The 23,299-nt window shown below is 36.3% G+C and overlaps 2 protein-coding genes across 4 annotated transcripts in view; one reads left to right on the top strand and one right to left on the bottom strand.

Annotated features, from left to right (window-relative positions):
• The window catches only part of MSL2 (MSL complex subunit 2), a 35,295-nt gene extending 29,492 nt beyond the window's left edge, over window positions 1-5,803 (top strand). Inside the window, exon 2 of the mRNA XM_012787774.3 lies at window positions 2,460-5,803. Within this exon, the coding sequence (XP_012643228.1) occupies window positions 2,460-4,051 (1,592 nt within the window). The 3' untranslated portion in view covers window positions 4,052-5,803. The remainder of the gene's footprint in view (window positions 1-2,459) is intronic.
• Window positions 5,804-7,709: 1,906 nt separating this feature from the next.
• The window catches only part of PPP2R3A (protein phosphatase 2 regulatory subunit B''alpha), a 148,141-nt gene continuing 132,551 nt past the window's right edge, over window positions 7,710-23,299 (bottom strand). For all 3 annotated transcript variants that reach the window (XM_012787771.2, XM_012787769.3, XM_012787773.3), the window contains one exon: window positions 7,710-10,207. In XM_012787771.2, coding sequence (XP_012643225.1) covers window positions 10,081-10,207 — 127 coding nt within the window. In that variant the 3' untranslated portion in view covers window positions 7,710-10,080. The remainder of the gene's footprint in view (window positions 10,208-23,299) is intronic.

Genomic DNA, 23,299 nt, shown 5'->3' on the forward strand with positions numbered 1-23,299 from the left:
TAATTTTCTTTTTCCTTTCTTTCTTTCTTTCTTTTTTTTTTTTTTAACTTTACTGCACTAGCTAGAACACCGAGCACAAGTTTGAAAAGAAGTGGCAAAAGCAGACATCCTTTCCTTGTTCCTGATCTTTGGAGGAAAAGCATTATATTTCACCCTTAAGTATGATGTTGGCTGTAGGCTTTGTATAGATGCCCCACCATCAGGTTAAAGAAGTTTTATTTCTAGTTTGTTAATTTTTTTTTTATAATTGCGAATGGGTATTGGATTATATGTTGCTGGATTCTGTTGAATGTTTTAGTATGGATTTTTTTTTATCTATGTTCATGAGGGATTTTGGTCTGTATTTTCTTTTCTTGTGTTTGGCTTTGGTATTGAGGGTAGCTGCTGGCCTTTAAAGAATGAGTTGGGAAGTGTTTTCTCTTTCATTTTTGGTTGTTATTGTTCTTAATTATTTGTTGGAATTTATCAGTGAAGGCCTTTAGCCCTAGAATTTTCTTTTGAGGAAGATTTTCAGTTACTATTTCAGTATCTTGTTAAAGGTATGTTCATACTTTAAAATTTTTCTTGAGTCAGTTTTGGTCAATTTGTGTCTTTATAGAAATTTGTTCATTTCATCTAGTTGGTCAAATTTGTTGTCATAAAGTTGGTCATAGTATTTCCTTAATCCTTTAAATTGCTGTGGGGCACTAGTGATAATTGCAACCTCTTTCATTGCTGATTTTAGTAATTTGTATCTTCTTTTTTCCCTTGGTAATTCTAGCTAAGGTTTGCCAAACTTTTTGATCTTTTTGGTTTTATTGATTTTTCTCTTTTGTCTTGATTTCTGCTCTAATCTTTATTCTTTGCTGTGTCCTTCTTAGTTTGAGTTTAGTTTTGGTCTTCCTGTTAAGTTGTAAGAAAGCGTAGGTTATTGACTTGAGGCCTTATTGTCTTCTTTAAAATATTATTTGGTTTTATTGTTTTTGTAAAGACAAGGTCTTGCTATGTTGCTCAGGCTGGATTCGACCTCCTGGGCTCAAAGTAGCTAAGACTATAGGCACATGCCACTTTGCCTGTTTGGAGACCTTATTTTCTGATACAGACTTTTAAAACTATAGATTTCCCACACAACACTGCTTTAGCTGCATCTCCTAAATTTTTATATGTATGTTTTCATTATCCTTCAAGTAAATGTTTTCTCATTTCCCTTATGACGTTTTTGACTCATGGGTTATTTTAGGTATATGTTTAATTTCCAAAATCTTGGGTATTTTCCTGATTTTTTTCCTCTATTGATTTTTAATTTCTGTGGTTAACATTCTTTGTATGATTTATGAGAAGAGATAAATGCTTTGGGTTCATTACTAACCAGTTGTCTGAATTGGGAACCAAGGAGCAGTTTGCTTGGAGTGAGGGTGGAGATGAGGACTGGATCTAGTTCCTTTTCCTTCCTGGTTCATATGTATAGGTCATTTATAATTTGGGAGTTGTGTCCCTTTGGGAAACCACTTTCACTTTTATGCTGTATTGCTGCAATTAGGATATTTACAGTGTAAAACCATGGTCATTTTGACTTCTGTCAAAAGAATTTGAGCCCAGTATTATGCCATGTTTTTTTCTTTAAGTTTAAATATAATTGCTTCTCTGTTTTATACTTTGATTTTTGGTAGAACAATTTGAATTCAGTAGCACTCCCCCTTTTCTTTCTTTTAATATAAATGAACATAGTTCTTTTCCATTGTAACTATATGTTTATTTTTAAAGAGGGTCTCGTTATGTTGCCCAAGCTGACCTCTAACTCCCAGGCTCAAGTAATTCTTCTGGCACAGCCTTCTGATTAGCTGGGATTACACACTCTGCCACTGCACCTGGCTTGTATCTACATTTTGATCTTTTTTCCTTAAATTTTAATATCAGTATATATCTAATTAAAACTGGTTGAAAAAAATTTTTCTGTGAACACGCCTTTGTACTGATTAATGCCCTCAAGACTATGTTTATGAGGGCAGGGACTAAGTCTCTCTTATTTGTGTCTTTTTGCCCAGTGCCCAACACAAAATAAACAATAAACAATCAGTATGATTTTGTTAAATATGTTGTACCATTACCTTGTTGCCTTAGGTTGAGGTCCCAGGAGTTTTAAGCCTAGTTTGTATTTTGGTGACTGATCTTCACGCTTTTACCTTTATAGCTTTTGGAGAAGAGGATAAGAAGGTGGACCAGAATGTACTGCTTGGGGTAGACACACAGAATCAGGGAAGTTTCTGGTTTGAGATAAAGGAATGGGGAATATGGCATGGAAATGAAGTGAGCTATTGAATATTTTTTAGTTTCTTGTAAGATATATTTATTATTATCTGGTCTAGTGAGTTTAATCCATCTCACTTTTGATAGATTACTTACAATATCATCTTAACTCCAGGATATGAAACTGTATATTTATTTTACTAAAATCTTTGCTTTCCTCCTTTCCCCCTTAGGACATTTGCTACAAGATCCTATTGCACCCACCAACTCCACCTGTCAACACTATGTCTGCAAAACTTGTAAAGGCAAGAAAATGATGATGAAACCTTCATGTAGCTGGTGCAAAGACTATGAGCAGTTTGAGGAAAACAAGCAGTTAAGCATCCTAGTGAACTGCTACAAAAAATTATGCGAATATATAACACAGACTACTTTGGCACGGGATATAATAGAAGCAGTTGACTGTTCTTCTGATATTTTGGCTTTGCTTAATGATGGATCATTGTTTTGTGAGGAGACAGAAAAACCCTCAGATTCATCCTTTACTTTGTGTTTGACACATTCCCCTTTACCTTCAACCTCAGAACCCACGACGGATCCTCAAGCTAGTTTATCTCCAATGTCTGAAAGCACTCTCAGCATTGCTATTGGCAGTTCTGTTATCAATGGTTTGCCTACTTATAATGGGCTTTCAATAGATAGATTTGGTATAAATATTCCTTCACCTGAACATTCAAATACGATTGATGTATGTAACACTGTTGACATAAAAACTGAGGATCTGTCTGACAGCCTGCCACCTGTCTGTGACACGGTAGCCACTGACTTATGTTCCACAGGCATTGATATATGCAGTTTCAGTGAAGATATAAAACCTGGTGACTCTCTGTTACTGAGTGTTGAGGAAGTACTCCGCAGCTTAGAAACTGTTTCAAATACAGAGGTTTGTTGCCCTAATTTGCAGCCGAACTTGGAAGCCACTGTATCCAATGGACCTTTTCTACAGCTTTCTTCCCAGTCTCTTAGCCATAATGTTTTTATGTCTACCAGTCCTGCACTTCATGGGTTATCATGTACAGCAGCAACTCCGAAGGTAGCAAAATTGAATAGAAAACGATCCAGATCAGAAAGCGACAGTGAGAAAGTTCAGCCACTTCCAATTTCTACCATTATCCGAGGCCCAACATTAGGGGCATCTGCTCCTGTGACAGTGAAACGGGAGAGCAAAATTTCTCTTCAACCTATAGCAACTGTTCCCAATGGAGGCACGACGCCCAAAATCAGCAAAACTGTACTTTTATCTACTAAAAACATGAAAAAGAGTCATGAACATGGATCCAAGAAATCTCACTCTAAAACCAAGCCAGGTATTCTAAAAAAAGACAAAGCAGTAAAGGAAAAGATACCTAGTCATCATTTTATGCCAGGAAGTCCTACCAAGACTGTGTACAAAAAACCCCAGGAAAAGAAAGGGTGTAAATGTGGGCGTGCTACTCAAAATCCAAGTGTTCTTACATGCCGAGGCCAACGCTGCCCTTGCTACTCTAACCGCAAAGCCTGCTTAGATTGTATATGTCGTGGCTGCCAAAACTCCTATATGGCCAATGGGGAGAAGAAGCTGGAGGCATTTGCTGTGCCAGAAAAGGCCTTGGAGCAGACCAGGCTCACTTTGGGCATTAACGTGACTAGCATTGCTGTGCGTAACGCTAGTACCAGCACCAGTGTAATTAATGTCACAGGGTCCCCAGTAACGACGTTTTTAGCTGCCAGTACACATGATGATAAAAGTTTGGATGAAGCTATAGACATGAGATTCGACTGTTAAATCAGTGGGTCTTTTAAACCTACCCCTGGTAGGGAAATAGCTACAGTTTCACGGCAGCTATGGTTCTGTTGGTTTAACTTGCCGGAGCTCCTGCATATAGATCACTTGTATCAAGTGTTTTCATTGCTAAGTTATATGTGTTAGTGTCGGGGAAATAGTTTGCAGATAATGGAGGAGTAACCCTACAACTATATGTCCTTAGTTCTTACAGAACCTCATAGTTTGAGAACAAATGCTGATGCAACTGATTTATACAAAATGAACTTTGGCAAGGAAAATAACATTAACCTCATTGTTTATGGTCATGCTTTGTGCATAATCAAAGTTTATGATTAAATGTAAGGAAGTGGTATCTAGTCAGTCCATAAAGATTGTGCTAATTTTTTGTGGAAAAGTAGCCATTAGTTTGTTCAGGAAACTCAGTGCTGCCTTCAGATGCCATTGATGTTTCTCCTGTTGAAAAGCTGATGTGTCCAGCTCAACCTTTGTGCTGACATAATACCATTTCTGATCATGAAAATTGGCTACTGGTGTATGTAGCAGTTCTTAAATCAGCAGTATTATGAAAGAAAATTTCCCCCTCATTAGAATGTTTAAGAAATCTGTTTTTAAAAGTAAATAAACTGAAATTCTGTCAGACTGCAAATGTTTAGCTGTTTATGCTACAAAACTCTTCTGAGTTGAGCCCCTTTTTTAGTTAAGTCTGACTCATTTCTAGGGAAAAAATTCTAAATCCTTCACTTTGAGCAATGTTCTGATTGGATAAATGAAGTGGAGAAGAGCAGTTTTATTCTGAAGGTAATTGAATTTAGATTATATAGTATGTGACAGAATTATTAAAAGATTATAAAAATATTTTATTTAGAATTGGGATTTAAAATAATTTTAGAATAATGCCCCAAAACTTATCCAGATTTATGCATTATACTTACTGCCACTGGCCACTTCTTTGATTTTTCTTTCCTCTAGTAGTTTATTTGCCACAGACTTTATTTTGAATATGCTCCTATTTTTTTTTAGGGTGCTATTCATTATGAAAGCTTTATAGAGGCCTAACAAAAATGCCTTTTTATGAAGCCTGTGCATTTAGGTAGTTTGAAGCTAGGAGGATTTTCTTTAGAATGCTCTTTTGCATGTAAAGCACAAACTATGTTTCAGTTTAAATGCACTTCTTCCCTTTAATTTTTATGAGGGAAGAGAAGTGAGTCACAAACATTCTGTTGAAGGGAAATCTAGTCAGTTGCTTGAAAGAGCACAGCCCAAATAAAACAAGGACTGACTAGGTGTAAAGAAATAACCTTATGATTTAAAAGAAGAGCTGCTGCTCTGACAGTGCTTAAAGAAATACTGCTGGGAAATTTCCAATTTCTACTACGTTCACCATCTCTAGTCAGATCTGACATATGTTGAAGTTATGTTTTGATTTGGCACACAGCATGTTCAATGATGGTTACTCGCCTAGTACAAGACATGGAGAAGAAACCTTTGGACACAGAGCAGATGACACCTCCTTCTGTTTTGTAGTGTATCCTGGTGTCATTTTCTGTGAATGTGGTCAGGTAGAGTTGTTTTTGTTGTTGTTGTTGGGCTTTTTTTTTTTTTTTTTTCCTGGTCTCTTCTGGTGGGGCGGGGGTGGGCTAAAGCCATAGGAAGAAAAATGTGATGTATGTGTCTGGTATGTACTATTTTGTTTTTGTTTTGCAAGAAGAGTTGAACTATTTTTGATAACAAGAGTAAATGGTGGAAAATGCTTCTTAGTTGTCTTGTCTTTATTTGCTTTTCAAGTTTTGGAACTTTATTTAATTCCTTTAAGTGTTAGCAGTGTCTTATGAAACATGTATTTTACCTAAAGTTTGTAACAGTTTTGTGTTGAACTCAGATACCCTGCTATATAAACTTGTAAATCTGTTCTTTATTCACAAATGATCACTGCAAAAATGACTAGAAATGAGATTGTACACATGGATGATGAGGATATATTTTGCAAATTTCCCAAACTTTCCTAATATTATGATCTTAAAATTCATAGAGTACTTTATTGCTTCCCAAGTTTGATAATCTTGTGTTTCTTGATGCATGGGAGGTTGGCAATATAGAAAAAGTGGAAATCATTAGTATGTGAGGGCCTTGATTGTTAATGTAATATTGCCAATGATGAATTCAGGTTGTTTTTAGCACAAGTTTCTCTTTTTTATGCTGGTATTCTCACTGCCACATTTTTTGAAACCTGTATTACATCTTAAATCTATCAATAAATGATAGTTTTCTAATTCTATGTTGTAGAATACTGAGGAGTTTGGGATAGCATGCTGTGTTATGGTCTGTATTATATGCATTTGGGGGAAGAGTAATTAATTTACAGTGCCTTTATTTTTATATTGTTTTTCTTTATACCCTGAGTTATTTAGGAATGCTGACCAATGGCTAACTAGGGATGATTGAGAGATTATTACTGAAGTAACTGGATTTACATCATCAGGATTTGAAACCACCAAAACAATAGCATTTAATATGACATCCTGAGTGTTCCTCTGAGTTATTGTTATAAATGATCAGATGATCTTTTTTACCTTAGGTAATAGTTTTAGAGCTGACATTTTATCTTTTTGGTTAGCTTCAGATAAAGTCTGCATTGCCATGTAGAGGTATAGTATGGTCCTAGGATAAAGAATTCCTTTTATTTCATTGTGTTCTTAGTTTTCTTAAAACAATTCCATGTTGACTTTGCTTAAGAAAAGTACAAGTTTTATGACACATGAAAAACAAATTGTCCTTTCCCTTATCATAGGTATAACACATGTAAAATGCTTTAGAAAATATTAAGTTCAAAGTATAGTTTCTAAATCTAATACTTGAAAAGTATTTTTTCCTTTAAAAAAATTAAAATTTGTGACCAATAACATGCAATTACACATTCTTTTAAAATAATACATTATAGACAAGGCTGAAGTCCCCTTTGATCCCTGTGAACCCCTCACTCCCAAGCCCTGGTCCTCCTCCCTGTCACCAGAAGAAATCACTTCTCAGTATATCTTTCCAGACCTTTCTTTATATTTTCCCCAGGGGTTCAAAACAGTTCTCTTTGAAACTCAAGCTTGTTTACAGTGTTACTTTTTCAGACAAAAATAAGGTGCAAGTGTGATTAAAAGCCAAAGTGTATAGTGATTATCTTAATGAACATGATTCATATTTGATAACTTTATTTAGTTTTGCAAAAAGGGAAAAACAAAAACAAAAATTAAGTCATGCAGCCTTTTCCACTCAAACACACCTTAACATTTCCAAAAGCTGAGCAAATGACTTACCTCATTTGATTAATCTAGAGTTTTATAAACACTTTGGTGCACAGTGACAAAGATACAGGGAAAATATATGGAATTTTATTAGTTTGATTACCTTGGCAATTAATGTTATGCTATGAAACTCATACTTCACGGAATAGAATTAAGATCAGGATAACCCTCAACTTATCTTTTATCAAGGGGCCTGGGATATTGTAACAACTTGAAATATCCAGTTTGGCAGTAATGATTATATTTACCATGATCTTCACTGGAAAGCCAAATATATTCTATCCTAGTTCCTCAGAATTCACATTTCTTGCATTTAGCTGTAAGAAAGGAGTACACTGAAACACATTTTTTTTTTTTTTTTTGAGACAGAGTCTCGCTTTGTTGCCCAGGCTAGAGTGAGTGCCATGGCGTCAGCCTAGCTCACAGCAACCTCAAACTCCTGGGCTCCAGTGATCCTTCTGCCTCAGCCTCCCTGGTAGCTGGGACTACAGGCATGCACCACCATGCCCGGCTAATTTTTTTTTTTATATATATATCAGTTGGCCAATTAATTTCTTTCTATTTATAGTAGAGACGGGGTCTCGCTCTTGCTCAGGCTGGTTTTGAACTCCTGACCTTGAGCAATCCGCCCGCCTCGGCCTCCCAAGAGCTAGGATTACAGGCGTGAGCCACAGCGCCCGGCCATGAAACACATTCTTGTAATTCCTGAAAATGTGCTAAATTTGGGTAACCTGTTAAAATAGTTTATCTTGAATGGTATTGATGGCTGTACTTTTATAACAGATTAGACTTCAAAAACCAAATATTGATCAAAGTGAAAGAGGACTTCAGTAAGGAGAAACAAGGTAAAAAAGTAAAGCCACCTAGGAAAAAAATATATTGTAAAACTGAATTTTATTTTTACTTTTTGATGAATCTTAGAAATAGTTTGGATCATTATGGATAATAAAACCTTTAAACCATATCTGGCTTCTAAAAAAAGTATTACCTTTCTTGTATTTCTATATGAAATAAAAAGAATTGCTTTCCTTCCCTGGTAAAGGCCAGATGGGATCTGTAGTAAATTTCATGTTACCATATAAGTGATTGAAGTCCTAACAGTTTATTCCTGTGTGTTTAAGTTACTCCATGTAGTGTTTGCTAAAAATTTAGTCACTTTTAAGCTTTTGATTCTTTTGTGTGGACTATTGTAACAGTCTGTAACAAATAAATAGAAGATCAGTTCTAATCATGAAGATAAAACAACAAAACTGTGAGGAGCTTGTGAAAGGCAGGATTGCTAGAATTACTGTTTCACTGTACTGGTTGATGGTATATCTCCTAAAATTCTCCTTTCCTCCACTTTTTGCCTATCATAGCCCCCCAGGTTTGATTATTTTAATGCTTGGCCTTTATACCAGTAAGGGTGGGGTGGAAAGGGAAAGTAGTCTAACACTTTTAGGACTGTGGTTAAAAAAAATCCAGTGGAAAAGTTTATGACTTTGGCAGAGAAGGATATTAAAAAGTTATTTGGGGCATTTCTTTTACTTATATCAAATTATTTTACTTATATTAGAAATTATATCAACTATCCATCCTTTGTAATGGTTTCTTCCAAGGATATTGTAGGATTTGGCTGCACTGTGGCCTGCTGAAAAATGTAGGATTCTGTAACAAACATGTGAACTATAGTAAATAGTTTTCTTTTATGAGTGTATCACTGTTTTCTTCCATTTCTAAGATAAATATTGAGGTGGATGGTAATAATCTGGAATAGTAGTTCTTTTTCAACATGAAGTAAAGAATAGTGTTTAGATTGACGCCTTTACTATTAGCCTAGTCTAATATTCAGTGAAGAAAACAATCTGGTAAGAATTTTCATACATCATTATTCCTTTAAGTCTTCAAGTAGGCCTGACAGGAAGTGAAGATGAGGCATCAACTAATTTGAAGATTAATAAATCATTCAATAGTTAATTGAACAAATGTTAGATAAGTTGAAAGGACTTTTTTCAAGCAAGAGTCAAATTCTGTACTTGTCTTCACTGAAAACGTTTTTTCTTGAGATTTTATGTAAGATCCACAGTCAGGATAGGGAAGTTGCCAGAGCTTGTCAGCAAAGTTGGAAGGCCCAGTGGTTAAAATACCTGAGGATGTAAAGTGACTAGCAGTTTGGCAGGTCATTGTGAAATTACATTAAACCAGGTAAGTTCAAGATTTCTGAACTCCAGTACACATATAATTAAAAGAAGTCTCTGAGATGTTTTGGCAGTGCTTTTATTACTAGGGCTAAGTCAATTCTGGAGGCTCTTACTGCTTTTTCAAGTTCCAGAATTTTTTGACTCAAGTTTTCTGGAAGTGAAGGTTTCTTCTAGGCTCCATAGGAGCCCCTGAGGAGCCTCAGGGATGCTGGCCAACACTGAGGCAACTTCTGCTCTGTGCAGAGAACTCTGTCCCAAGAGATCCTTGGTACATTCAGGGGTATAGAGTGCTTATTCGCAGACTTTGGAAGATGATGGTACCTCATTATATTCACTTCTGAGGAAAAGCTCTCTAAGAGGTTTGAGGCAAACTGGAGGCATCTCCTAAGTTGAGTGTGTATCCAGACCTATTGCATGAAAGCATTTTAAAGTTCCTAGTGCAGATACACATTTGGAGAAATCAAAGCCTTTGAAACACAGTATGCAAACTAGAACATCTCTTCACAAGAAAAAAACATTTAAAATACAAATCTTCCTTTCATGTAGACATTGGCAGCTATTCTTCATTCACTGACTGAAGCTTTCCACATTTCTCTGTAAGGCTTGAGCTTACTATTTTATTGCCTTTGTTTCCAAATTCAGAGGGAGAGGCAGGTTCATCCGTTTCATAATCTTCAAACGAGCTGAAAGAACAAAGCAAAAGTGAGTTAACTGATGTTAAAAAAAAGTTTTAATGTTTGGGTAGAAATCAATGTAGCAAACTGAAGACCAGCCTGTAAAAGTACCCTCAATTGTTAAATGGAGGCTGTAAACAACTAAGCCACCTTGGAGGTGACAACACTTGAGAGCAGAAAACACGTTCTTGTCCCTGTTCCTTAAAGCTCAAGTCCATGTTAGAATTTGTTGAAAATGTGCTGCATTGAGCTTTCCATGGGGCCTTGGTGGGATTGAAAACATTATGTATGGATGGTGCTATGTTAAGGGGAGTTGAGGTCCATAACGTATAAGCTTTTACATGAACATTTTCATTAAAGTGGTTTCCATGCAGAGGGGGTATTTTTTCAGCTCTAAAATTGCTTTATAGTTTCCCTCCATGATTTCCAAGAAGCACAATTAGATGTGTAATGTGTATACACAGCTGACTAAAGCCCATTCATGGATTTCCCTCCATTCTACTTTGTAGAACTCCACAGCATACCTAGATATTAATCCTGGGAAGAAATTCCTCTGCTCATTCCCCTTTGGAGGTTGTTGGTATCCCCTGAATTCCATATCCTTCAGGCTACCCTTGAGATTGGCTTTAGACAGAGATGATAAAATATTTTATCTCTTGAAAATGATCACTGCCTGAAATACTAAATTGATAAATATTCTGAGGCTATGTCTGAGCTCAGAAAATATGTGATCAATTATTAATAACAATGTCTACTACAGTATCTTAACATCATTGGCTTAGCCTTTTTACTCTTTCCAGGGATCTCCCACAGCATTTGAGCAGAAGTTTCTATACATACATTCCCTTCATCAAAAAGGTAGCAGGGCCAACTAGTGAGGAAAATATGCTGAGGCAGGTATATAACCCAGTAGGTGGTACCAACTATTCAAGTTTCTAAAAATTTTTTTTTTTCTAAAAACTTTTTTAATAGAGGTTAGAGAAGGTTAAACTTAAAGCCTACCTGATGGAAATGTTTTTTTCTATGAATACCAGCTTGTAATATTAAAATTATTTACAGTTTTGGTCACTTTTTTAAAAATACTCCATTCTTAATTTGTTTTCTCTCTTCCCCCATCTCCTTGAGGCCTCAGAGGAGTGTGGGTTATGCTGGATAAGGAGGCAACTGGAGGGTAACTTCACTCTGATGGGAGTGAAGTGGTTGATGGTAGAGTCTCTATTTTGGGAACAAAATTCTCAAAAAAAAAAACCCCAAAACACCTTAATTATAGTAATGTAATGTTAGACACTGCTTATTTCTTGTCAGAATGGAAGACATTTTCTTCCCCATAGTGCCCTAACTTGCTGTCTGCAAGCTGTGTCAATGTCTTAAACACCTCAATGCAGGTCTGGGAATAAGGCATATTTTTTTAAGAGTTAGGTGTGAAGGGAAATTCATTCAAATATTTGAATTCCCGTTGCTAAGCATGAGCCAAATACTAGGAATACAATGATGAAAAAGACTGAACCAGCCCCTTCCTCACAGCACTTGTAGGCTAATGAAGACCATCTGGAATAGCAGTGAAGTGATTTAGTCACAGAGCATAGGCTCTGGAGTTAGACTCTTAAGTTAGGTTCCAATCTGGGTTGATCACTTAATGTAACTTTGGGGCTTACTGGAGCATGATGTTGAGTGACACTTAACCCTATACTGGAGGCAGGGTTATAAATTTTTTGTGTGTCAATTTCAAACAAAAGGGAGCTCATTCAACAACCCTCTTTTTGTCAGCATCCTGGAGACACCTCTTATTCTGGTTCTCAACTGGGGTGATTTTGACCATCCCCCCCCCGGGGGGGGATATTTGGCAATGTCTGGAGACATATTTGATTGTCACAACTGAATGGATCCTACTAGCATCTAGTGGGTAGAGCCCAAGGATGCTGCTAAACATCCTATGATGTGCCAGACACCACCTCACAATAGAATTATCCAGTTTAGAACATTAGTGCTGTTCTTGAGAAACCCTGGTCTAACTCTCGCCCCTTCAATGTCATCCCAGCATTCTGGACTAAGCTCGTCTAGTTTTGTACTTCTCTGGCAAGCTTAGTTTTTCTTATGGCTTTACCCACTACTTACTCACCTGTGCCTTCTAAACCAAGTCCAGCCTCAACCTTTTTTTTTTTTTTTAAAGAGGCAGTCTTGTTCTGTTGCCCAGGCTGGAGTGCAGTGGCTCACGGTAGCCTTGAACTTCTGGGCTTAAGCAGCAGTGTAGGTGTGTACCACCACACCAGGCTAATTCTTAAAAAATTTTTTGTAGAGACAGGGTCTTGCTATTTTGCCCAGTCTTCTCTTTCTAAGCTGGAGAACCCCATATATCCAGCTGGCTACTAGCTGGCTCTTCCCGGATGGCAGCATGTATAAATCTTGAAAACATGGAGACAGACTATGTTTAACCTAAATGACCACTGCTGGGGTTAGCTGTAGGTTATTGGGATTCCTCAGGGCTCAAAGATTATCTTATGAGGTGTTTTTGGTTAACAAGCCATTTTTGAACTAGCAGAGGGATCAGAACTCACAGGGTTCATAAACAGTTTACTAGAAATCACAGGTATCAAATTGTTTACCATAGTATTGTGAACATGAGGGAAAATAATGGTTCTTGTAATTTTGCCAGCAATATCATTCCATTTAGGAACTTGTTTCCCTGAGTATGTTTTCCCTTTCAGGGAGCAATTTCTGGGTGAAAGTAGTACGGCTGGTTCTGTAGATCCCTGGGATGGGAAATATAGTAGCTGGAATGAGCAGAGACAATAACTGGCACATATGTGGTCTGACAAAGGGTTGTATGCAGTTTCAGGGTGTTTGGGAGTGAAGGTTTGATTCCAATTTCTGGGATTCTACCTATTTACAGGGACAGAGGAATAGAATATTTGATTCAGGGATTGTCTGGGGAAGTCTAAGACATATGGTGGCTATAGAGCATAGAATAAAATGTTAAATAGTTCTCTAGAGTCTATAATGCTTCAGAATTTTATACTTTAAAAAACCGATCTCCTAAGTCATTTATATTAAATGAATTAACTGAAATATTTTGGAAATTGGATATTTGGTTCAGTGAAGTTTCCTTAACCCATCCAGTGACTAGAAAATTTTTTGCTTTAACACTTGTTAAAGTTTCTAATATGTACCATCTACTTTCCTGCCTTAGAAAGTTGATCTCACTTCATTTTTTATGGCTGAGAAATCTTGCAGTTCCCCAGCATCATGAGCCATCATTATGCTATTCATTGTGGATGAAAGCATAAAAATGTGGGCTAAGTATATCCTAATTATGAACTTGAGGGGCAGAGTTTCATACATTTTTATTACTGAGCACAGTGACTAGCACAGAATAGTGCCTGTTGAAATAGATTAAAATTGGGCTTTGTTTTGTTGAACATGGAAAAAAATAAAACGTCATTAACTTCCAGTCCATATAAAGACTTTATTAAGCATTTAAAAAAATGATTCAACTATTCTATCTGTAAGATTATAATTCATGTTTTAGAATATTAATTCATGTCATTCCTTCTTTCTATACCTCAATATATATCCCCCCCCATATCCCTGCTCCTCTGCTAAATTCTCCAACTTCACTGAGGATAGTCAGGGTTCAGACAATCCCCCCTTATCTCACTCTTTGCCCAGAGGACCTTATTTTCCAGTGCTGATGGAAGTAAAGGTAGAACTCTTACAAAGAGTAATTCATATAAGTTTATATTTAATGTAAAGGAAAAGCTGCCTTTAAAAACATTCAGTGGAAAATGTTTTTCTTAACTAAATGCCTAATAATAGGGGAATGAATGTGTGTTATTGCTTGAGAGAATACTCTGAAACATTAAAAGTCATGTTTCTGAACCCAACTAGTGACAGCTATCAAAAATAATCATACCAAAGTATAAATAAGGGTGATTTCTGGATCACTGAACCAAGGGCAATTTTTATCTCTATATATTTTCCAATTTTTCTGCAGCAAGCCTGTATTTCTTTACAGATCAGATAAAGATTCCCAGAATATTAATAAAAAATTATGCTTAATCTGGGTTATACTCAAATATAAAAGCTGTTGGTGAAATACCAGACTATCCTGTAAGCAAGCATTTTTAAGGTCACTAAAAATCTAAAGCAGGCCGGGCGCTGTGGCTCACGCCTGTAATCCTAGCTCTTGGGAGGCCGAGGCGGGCGGATTGCTCAAGGTCAGGAGTTCGAAACCAGCCTGAGCAAGAGCGAGACCCCGTCTCTACTATAAAATAGAAAGAAATTAATTGGCCAACTGATATATATATATAAAAATTAGCCGGGCATGGTGGCGCATGCCTGTAGTCCCAGCTACCCGGGAGGCTGAGGCAGAAGGATCACTCGAGCCCAGGAGTTTGAGGTTGCTGTGAGCTAGGCTGACGCCATGGCACTCACTCTAGCCTGGGCAACAAAGCGAGACTCTGTCTCAAAAAAAAAAAAAAAGTCAAAATCTAAAGCAATCAAGCATTAGTCAAATTGGCAGAAAAGCTTGTTTTTGATTATTGTAAGTCTCAGTTTCTAAAGATAGGAACATGGAGGATCTTTTAGCCTGCTAAATTTACAGAATTTCCATGGAGTTTTACATTTATTGCAGAAACCATAAGAATGTTAATTATAAATAAATATGGTATCATAACTTGTTTTCTTCATATAAGTGACATATTTAGTTGAATAGGCTTAAGTAACTGGTACCCTGTCTTTCCAGTTTCCTCCATGACCATTCATTACTGGGGTGGAATTTATCCAGATGCTGTTGTATGCTGTGATCACTTTGTGTGCCAGATGGGCTAATTCACAATGTTTGCAGCCTCATACTTATGGAGACCTTTGGCCCTCCTTCATCTCACTGAGACCTGTAGTTATTACTAGGTTTTTTATTGAATGTATTATTAATACATAAGTACCAGCTAGGTAGTACTTATGTATCAGGAGGTACGGGTATTCCGTACAATGGCTACCTATGATTGTTGTTAGAGTAGATGGAGATGTTGTTAAAGTAGATGTTGTTAAAGTAGATGGAGAATTCTGAGTTGTTTTTGGAAGGTCAAGTCATCTGGGCTACTGTAGTGTAGTATCCTTGTAGCGAGAACAGCTGGAGTGTAGTGTAGTATCCTTGTAGCGAGAACAGCTGGAGTGATGCTGTCTTCTGTGCCACTCAGTAAACATCTGCTGAGGACATCCTATATCCCTAACAATCTGGCAGGTGCTGGGATTACAAGACTAAGAAAAAATTCTTTGCCCTTGAGGAGCCCTCAATCTAGTGGTAAGATAAACAGCTCCCATTTTTTGAGCACTTATATGCCAGACACTGTTAAGTACGTTATATACATTCTATCTAATTCTTAGTATAGTCCTGCTATTCACACAACAGATAATTAGTGTCAAACCTGTGCCATGCACTGTGCACAGGGAATAAAGGGAACAAGGTGGGTGATGGAATGCTAATGTTACAGCTGAATAAACTTTGGTTTGGAGAGGTTAGGTAATAATGTGATCAAGATCACAGAAGTGGTAGTAATAACCATTGTTTATTGATTACATAGGCACTATGCCTAAGTGCTTTGTATTATGTGCACTATCTTATTTAATTCTTAAAACAGCTCGGTGTGACAGGTGGTACCCTTGTTTTTATAGGGGAAGTTGAGACTTGGATGCTGGGGATAACACAGCTTTTAAGTCCAACTCCAGATTTCATGATCTTAACCATGATGTGTTGCATCTCTTCCCATATAGGGAGCAGTAATAGCTACTATTTCAGTAGCTATGTGCCAGGTGTTTACATATATTATCTTAGATTCTCACAGCCACCTTGGAAGGCAGTTGCTGGTATCTTCTGAAACTGAGCCTCAGGAATCAGGTAACCTGTGCAGCTGGTGAGTAGACCAGATCTGTCTGGCTCCTCAGTTTCTGCTCTTTCCATGGTACCAACATTGTTCCTCCTTTTCTAACATTTGAGTGTGGCAATCTCTGATGGACTCACCCTGACTTGTTTGTAATTCCTCTTGAGATGAAGCTCTAGGTGGTATAGCCTTGGGATTTTGGGTCTGGCCTTGCTTTTGCACCAGTTGGTTATTACTCCTGTAAATGGGCCTTTTCCTTTCCTTTGTTCACTTTCTAGTGTTCACTCTATGGGCTATAGCTGTTGTGAGCCTTCTCTCCCCTGGGGACTTCATTGCTCACATGTGTTCTATGTAGGCCTTTTCTTATCTCCCACAACATGAGAAGAGGGGTGTCTAGCAAGAGCCTCTCATATACACTGGTCGAATTTCACTACAGCTGGTCTCTGCATCTCCTTTTCTGACCCCTCCTCACTGGTACTGTCTGTATTCTCCCCCTCCTCTCTTTTCCCTCCACACATAGTGGCACCTTCTTTTACTGCTATCACAACTTGAAAAAAACTTTCGCTTGAACTAATTATTTATTCTCTTTAGCTGCCATTTGTTTCTCTTTCTTTTCAGAGAAGGTCTAAGTGTTTAGACCTGCTATCTCTCTTTTCTCCTCCCTTTAAAGCAGGTTATAAAATAATAGTTGTATAAATTCCATTTAAAGCAAATGATTTATGTATTTGAACAGAAATTTCTAGAAGGTTACACTCCAAAATGATAAGACAGGTTTTCTCTGGGTGGTAGATTTATGGTGAAGATTTAGATTTGTGGTGAAGATTTTTTGTTTACATTCTAATCCCTCCTCTGTAATGAACATGTATTACCTACATAAACAGATAAAAGAGAAAAATAACTTTTTCTTACTTATTAAGGTAACACATGCTCATAATACGAACCTTAATAGAACAGTATTAAAAAACCCAAATTTCTTGCAATTCTACAAGCCCAGAGTTAGTATTTTGGGGTATTATATTTTAGCATGAGTATATACATACACACATTTCTAATACTGGGATTATATCACAATTTTGTAACCTTGATTTCTCTATGAAATTAAAATTTTGCAAGTACATTTAAATGGCTGTATAACATTAGGGCACAGATACCATGAGTTATTTAGCTGTCTATTATTGTTCTTTTGTGCTGCTTTGAATTTTTTTTGGAATTACCTGTGACCATTGCCAACTGTTTAGAATTCAGTGGTTCCCAATCTTTTTGGTACCAGGGACGGATTTCATGGAAGATAGGTTTTCCATGGATGGGGGTTGGGGTGGGGGTAGGGAGGAGCTCAGGCGGTGATGTGAGCAATGGGGAGGGGAGTTGCTATAAATACAGATGAAGCTTCACTGGCTCCTCCATGGCTCACCTCCTGCTGCCCACCCCCGCCCCCCACACCTTCCTAAGTTTCACGGAAGACAATTTTTCCGTGGGAGGCAGTAGAGCTCTATAGGCCAATATTGTTTTGCAGCCTGGGGGGTGGGGACCGCAGGTTTAGATAGAACAATTTTATCCAAATTTCTAAATATTTACCATAGGTACCCAGAATTAGAATTAGGGAGTCAAAGGGCATAAATTCACACATCATTGCCAACTGGTGATTTTGCTTGTTACACTGGCAGTTTAGTATATCTCATTGTGGCTTTAATTTGCATTTTCCTAATGTCTAATGATACAGAACAGCAGTCCACAACCTTTTTGGCACTAGGGACTGGTTTCATAGAAACAATTTTTCCATGGACAGGGGTTGGGGGTTGGAGCTCAGGCGGTGATGAGAGTGATGGGGAGCAGCTGTAAATACAGATCAAGCTTTGCTCACTTGCCAGCTGCTCACCTCCTTCCTGCTGTACAGCCTGGTTCCTAAGTTTCTTGGAGGACAATTTTTCCACAGTGGGGTTTGGGATGGGGGTGTGTGTGGCGCTCAGGCGGTGATGTGTGGCCTAGTTCCTAACAGGCTGTGCTGGAAACCAGGTGGAGCCCAGGGGTTGCAGACTGCTGAAGAGCATCTTTTTATATACCTATACCTATTTGCTATTTGTACCTCTTAGTGTTTGTTCAGATCTTTTATCCATTTAAAAATTTGGGTTTTTAGTCTTTTTATTATCAAGAGTTCTTTACACATTCCAGATATGAGTCCTTTATCAGAATATTTTGGAAATATTTTCTCCCAGTCTATCTTGTCATTTTCTTAATGGTGTCTTTTGAAGGGTGATAGTTTTTAATTTTGAAGGAAGTCCAATGTATTGATTTTAATTTTTTATTGTTCTTGGCCTAACACAAGGTCACAAAGATTTTTCCTATGTTTTATTCCAGACACTTTATAGTTTTAGCTGTTACATTTAGGTCCATGATCCATTTTGAGTTCATTATTTTTGTATATAGTATGGATTGAGGTTCTCTTTTATTTAGCATATGGATATTCAATCATTTTAGCATCATTTTTGAAAGACTGCCCTTTCCCCTTTGGTTGAAAATTAGTTGGCCATATATATGACTATCTGTTTCTGGAGTGTTTCATTGATCTGTGTATATATATAAATCCTACAATGTCTTGTTTGCTTTATTGTAAAATTTTAAATCAGGTAGCATGAGTCTTTCAACTTTGTTCTTTTTTTTTTTTTTTTTTTTTTTGAGACAGGGCCTGGCTCTATCACCCAGGCTGGAATGTACTGGCATGATCATAGCTCACTGTAACCTCAGGCTCCTGGGCTCAAGTAATCCTCCTATCTCAGCCTGCCGAGTAGCTAGGACTATAGGCATGCCCTACGAAGCCTGGCTAATTTTTAAAAAGTTTTTTTGTAGAGACAGGGTCTTGTCATGTTGCTCATGCTGGTCTTGAACTCCTGGCCTCAAGGGATCCTCTCCTGCCTTGGCTTCCCAAAGTCCTAGGGATACACTTGTGAGCCATGGCACCCAGCCTCAAGGCTGTGCTTTTTAAAAAGTGTTTTGGCTATTCTACATATTTTCATTTCTGTATAAATTTTAGGATCAGTTTATTAATTTCTATGACAAAAGTCTGCTGGGATTTTGATAAGGATTTGGTTAAATCTGTAGATCCATTTTGAGAGAACTGACATTTTTAACAATACTGAACCTTCTAATCCTTCTATTTATTTAAGTCGTCTTTACTTTCTCTCAAGCACAGTTTTGTAGTTTTGATCGTGCAGATATTAAAGTACTTTTGTTATATTTATTCCTAAGTCTTTTATTCTTTTTGATGTGACTGTGTATACAATTATTCTTTTTATTTCAATTTCATTCATTGCTAGTATATTCAAATATTAATTTTATGCAAATACTAAAAAACTACTTTTTGTATACTGGAGCTTGTATTCTGAGATTGTGCTAACTCAATAGTTCTGGTATCTTATATAGATAGCATTTTCTATTTATAGGTCACATCATCTGTGAATAGACAGTTTTATTTCTTCCTTTCCAATCTCAATGCCTTTAATGTATTTTTCTTGCCTTATTGCAGTGAGTAGGACCCCCAGTTACAATGGTTGAGTAGAAACGGTGAGGAATAGAAGCATTCTTGCCTGGTTCCTGATCTTAGGGGGAAGGAATTCAGTTTTACTTCCCCCATAAGTATGATGTTAACCGTAGATGCAGTTTATCAGGTTGAGGAAGTTTCCTTCTATCCTTACTGGGTAAGAATTATTACGAATGGATGTTGGATTTTGTCAATGATCATGTGCTATTTGTCATTTATTCTATTAATATAGTGTATTAACATTGATTTTCAAATGTTAAGTCAAGCTTCCATTCCTGGAATAAACCCCAGTTAGTCATAGTGTATAATCTTTTTTATATTTTGTTGGATTTGATATACTAATATTTTGTAAGAAGTTCTGTATTGATGTTCATAAGGGATATTGGTTTGTAGTTTTCATTTCTTATGATGTTTTTGTCTGGCTTTGATATCAGAGTAATATTGGCTTTATTAAGTTTGGAAGTATTCCCTCCAACTATTATTTTCTAAAAGTATGTATGAAAGATTGATATTTTTTTCCTTATATATTTGACAGAATTCCCCAGAAGTCATCTGGATCTGGATTTTTCTTGTGGGGAAGAAAGACTTCTTGTAGGGATATATAAAGACTTCTTTATTTGATATAGATCTGATTTTCCATTTCTTCTTAAGTCAGTTTTGGTAATTTTTAGTTTTTCTAGGATTTTCCCCCCATTTCATCTTAAGTGTGAAATTTACTGAGATAAAGTTGTTCATAATAGTCCCTTATAATTCTTTTAATTTCTGTAGTACCCATTGTGATGCCTTTTCATTCATTCTTGATTTTGTTTGTTAATTTATGTCTTCTCTTTTTTTGTTAGTCTATCTGAAGATTTATCTTTTTGGTCAATGAAATTCTGGTTTAATTCTTTGTTCTCCTGTTTTCTCTTTCATGGATTTCTACACTGATCTTTATTATTTCCTTCATTCTACTTACTTTTGGTCTTGTTTGCTCTTTTTCTCTAGCTCAAGTTAGAAGCTTATATTATTGATATTAGACCTTCTTAAGCCTAAATATCACTCTGAGCAATGCTTTAACTGCATCCCATATATTTTCAAGTTCTTTTCATTCATTTAAAAATTATTTGTAATTTCCCTGTGGTTTGTGTTTTTTTCTTTGACCCATGTGTCTTTAGGAGTGTGTTATTTAATTTACAAATATTTTGGGGTTCCCAGGTTTCTTTCTATTGTTGATTTCTAATTTAATTCTGTTTTGGTCAAGCAACATATTTTATATTATTTATTCTACTTCAATTTATCAAGTCTTATTTTATCAGCCTAATATATAGTTAGGAGAGGTTCCATGTGCACTTGAAAAAAAAGTATAATTTTTTTTTGTGTGTGGAGTATTTCCTAATGTTGATTAAATTAATTATGTTGGCTGTGTTGTTCAAGTCTTCTGTATCCTTATTTACTGTCCGCAGTTGTTCTCTCAATTCTTGAATGAGATGTGTTGAAATCTCCAACTAATATAATTGTTGAATTGTCTATTTCTCCTTTCTAGGCTGAAAATTTTTGTTAATGTATTTTGTGGTTCTGTGATTTGGTACATATACATTTAAAATTGTCATATCTGGCAAATGCACTTTAATGTTGGTGAAATAGGAATTTTTATGTTTGTTTCTTGGGTGAAATTTCTGTCTTTTGACTGTTTTTAGAATTAGACAGTATTTATGTTACTATTGATTTTGAAGAACCTTATTTATAAAATAATATTGGTCATATGATGCAACCCAGTTTGTCTTTCGATTATGACATAGAATTTGTCACTTATTTTAGCTAGTTTTTAAATGTATTCATATCCATAATTTCCTTATAAATTTATACCGTTACGTTTATGCTTCTAAAGTCTGTTTATTTGTATGCAGATGTTAATTTAATATCTACTTTTTTTACCCCACAATGGAGAGCCAAATTTTACTGACTAGTCTTTTCCTAGCATAGTCAAGATGCTTACCTTTATCATATACTACATTGCTGTGCATAAATTTTCTGTTTTGGCATGAATTTTATACTCAGTTCAATTACTATGACTTTATATAGTCCATCTCCCCTATATCCCACCATATCTTTGTTTCTTTTCAAAACTCACTGCTATTTTTATGTCTCTTTATTGTTCCATGTGAGTTTTTGAACTAGCTTATCAAGTTCCACAACATATTTTGGGAGATTAAATAAATTAATTCTAACATGGTAACTAGTCTTTATATTTTTCTATAGAATTTTATAGATTTCTGCATGTATATTTTTCAAGTCACTGCTTTTTTTTTTTTGCTATTGTGAATGAGGATTTTTTTTTTTATTACATTTTTAACTGGTTATTTCTGGGATATGGAATTAATACCCTTTGTCAATTAAGGAGGTGCTTGTTTTAGTTTGCTTAAAGATTTCCCCCCAAAACTGGAAAATATATTAAATTTTGTCAGATTCCTTCAAAGAATCTATTTAAATTTTATGATTTTTTTTCCTCCTTTAATCTGTTAATGAGGATTTTATAAGGATTAACTATTATTGCAGTCTTGGGATAAAAACCACTTGCTTATGATGCATTCTTTTTTATATTGGTGGATTTGACAAATTACATAATCTTTTGTGGTTCATTTTTCATAACTGTGATAACAATTTCTACTTACTAGGTAGGGCTCGGTGAGCCCAATGAATTAAAATGTTTAGAACAGTGCTTGGTACACAGTATGCTGTGCATGTATAAATTAATGGATTTCATTTTGTTTAAATAAAAGTGTTTACTTTCTTCCCACTATATACGGTTGACCTTTGAACAACATGGGTTTGAACTGCATGGGTCCATTTAAACATGGAGTTTTTTCAACCAAACATGGGTCAAAACTCTAGTACTGAAGGGATGCAAAACCTGCATGTATGGAGGGCTGACTTTTCATATATGTGGTTCCACAGGTCTGACTGTAGTACTTGAGTATGTGTGGATTTTGGTATATGCAGGTGGTCCTGGAAATAATCCCCTGCATATATCAAGGGATGACTATATTTTGGTCTATTTTGTCATCTTTTTCCATGCATCTTGAGTTGACAACCTAATTAATTTATTACAGTCTATAAGTTAAAATTTCATCTTGTCCATATCCCCATAGGTTTTAATAAATACAATGCTTTCATTGTCTGGTTCTAAAAAGATTGTACTTTGCATTTTCATGTCCTCTTTTGCTTAAAGGTTAAACGTATACTTTAAAATCACCAAAATTTTAATTTTAAAATATCCAGATGTATGCATCTTTGCTAATTTTTTTGTTAATTTCAGGTTGCTTTTTTTTTTTTTTTTGGAGACAGAGTCTCACTTTGTTGCCTGGGCTAGAGTGCCGTGGCGTCAGCCTAGCTCACAGCAACCTCAAACTCCTGGGGTCAAGCAATCCTACTGCCTCAGCCTCCTGAATGGCTGGGACTACAGGCATGTGCCACCATGCCCGGCTAATTTTTTCTATATACATTAGTTGGCCAATTAATTTCTTTCTATTTATAGTAGAGACAGGGTCACTCTTGCTTAGGCTGGTTTTGAACTCCTGACCTCGAGCAATCCGCCTGCTTCGGCCTCCCAGAGTGCTAGGATTATAGGCGTGAGCCACCGCGCCCGGCCAAGGTTGCATTTTAAATAGCAAACATGGCCTGTGTACTAGTGATTTAAAAAAAAATTGTTTG

This window comes from Microcebus murinus, chromosome 1 (genome assembly GCF_040939455.1).
Source record: "Microcebus murinus isolate Inina chromosome 1, M.murinus_Inina_mat1.0, whole genome shotgun sequence".
In the NCBI taxonomy this organism is placed as follows: Eukaryota; Metazoa; Chordata; class Mammalia; order Primates; family Cheirogaleidae; genus Microcebus; species Microcebus murinus.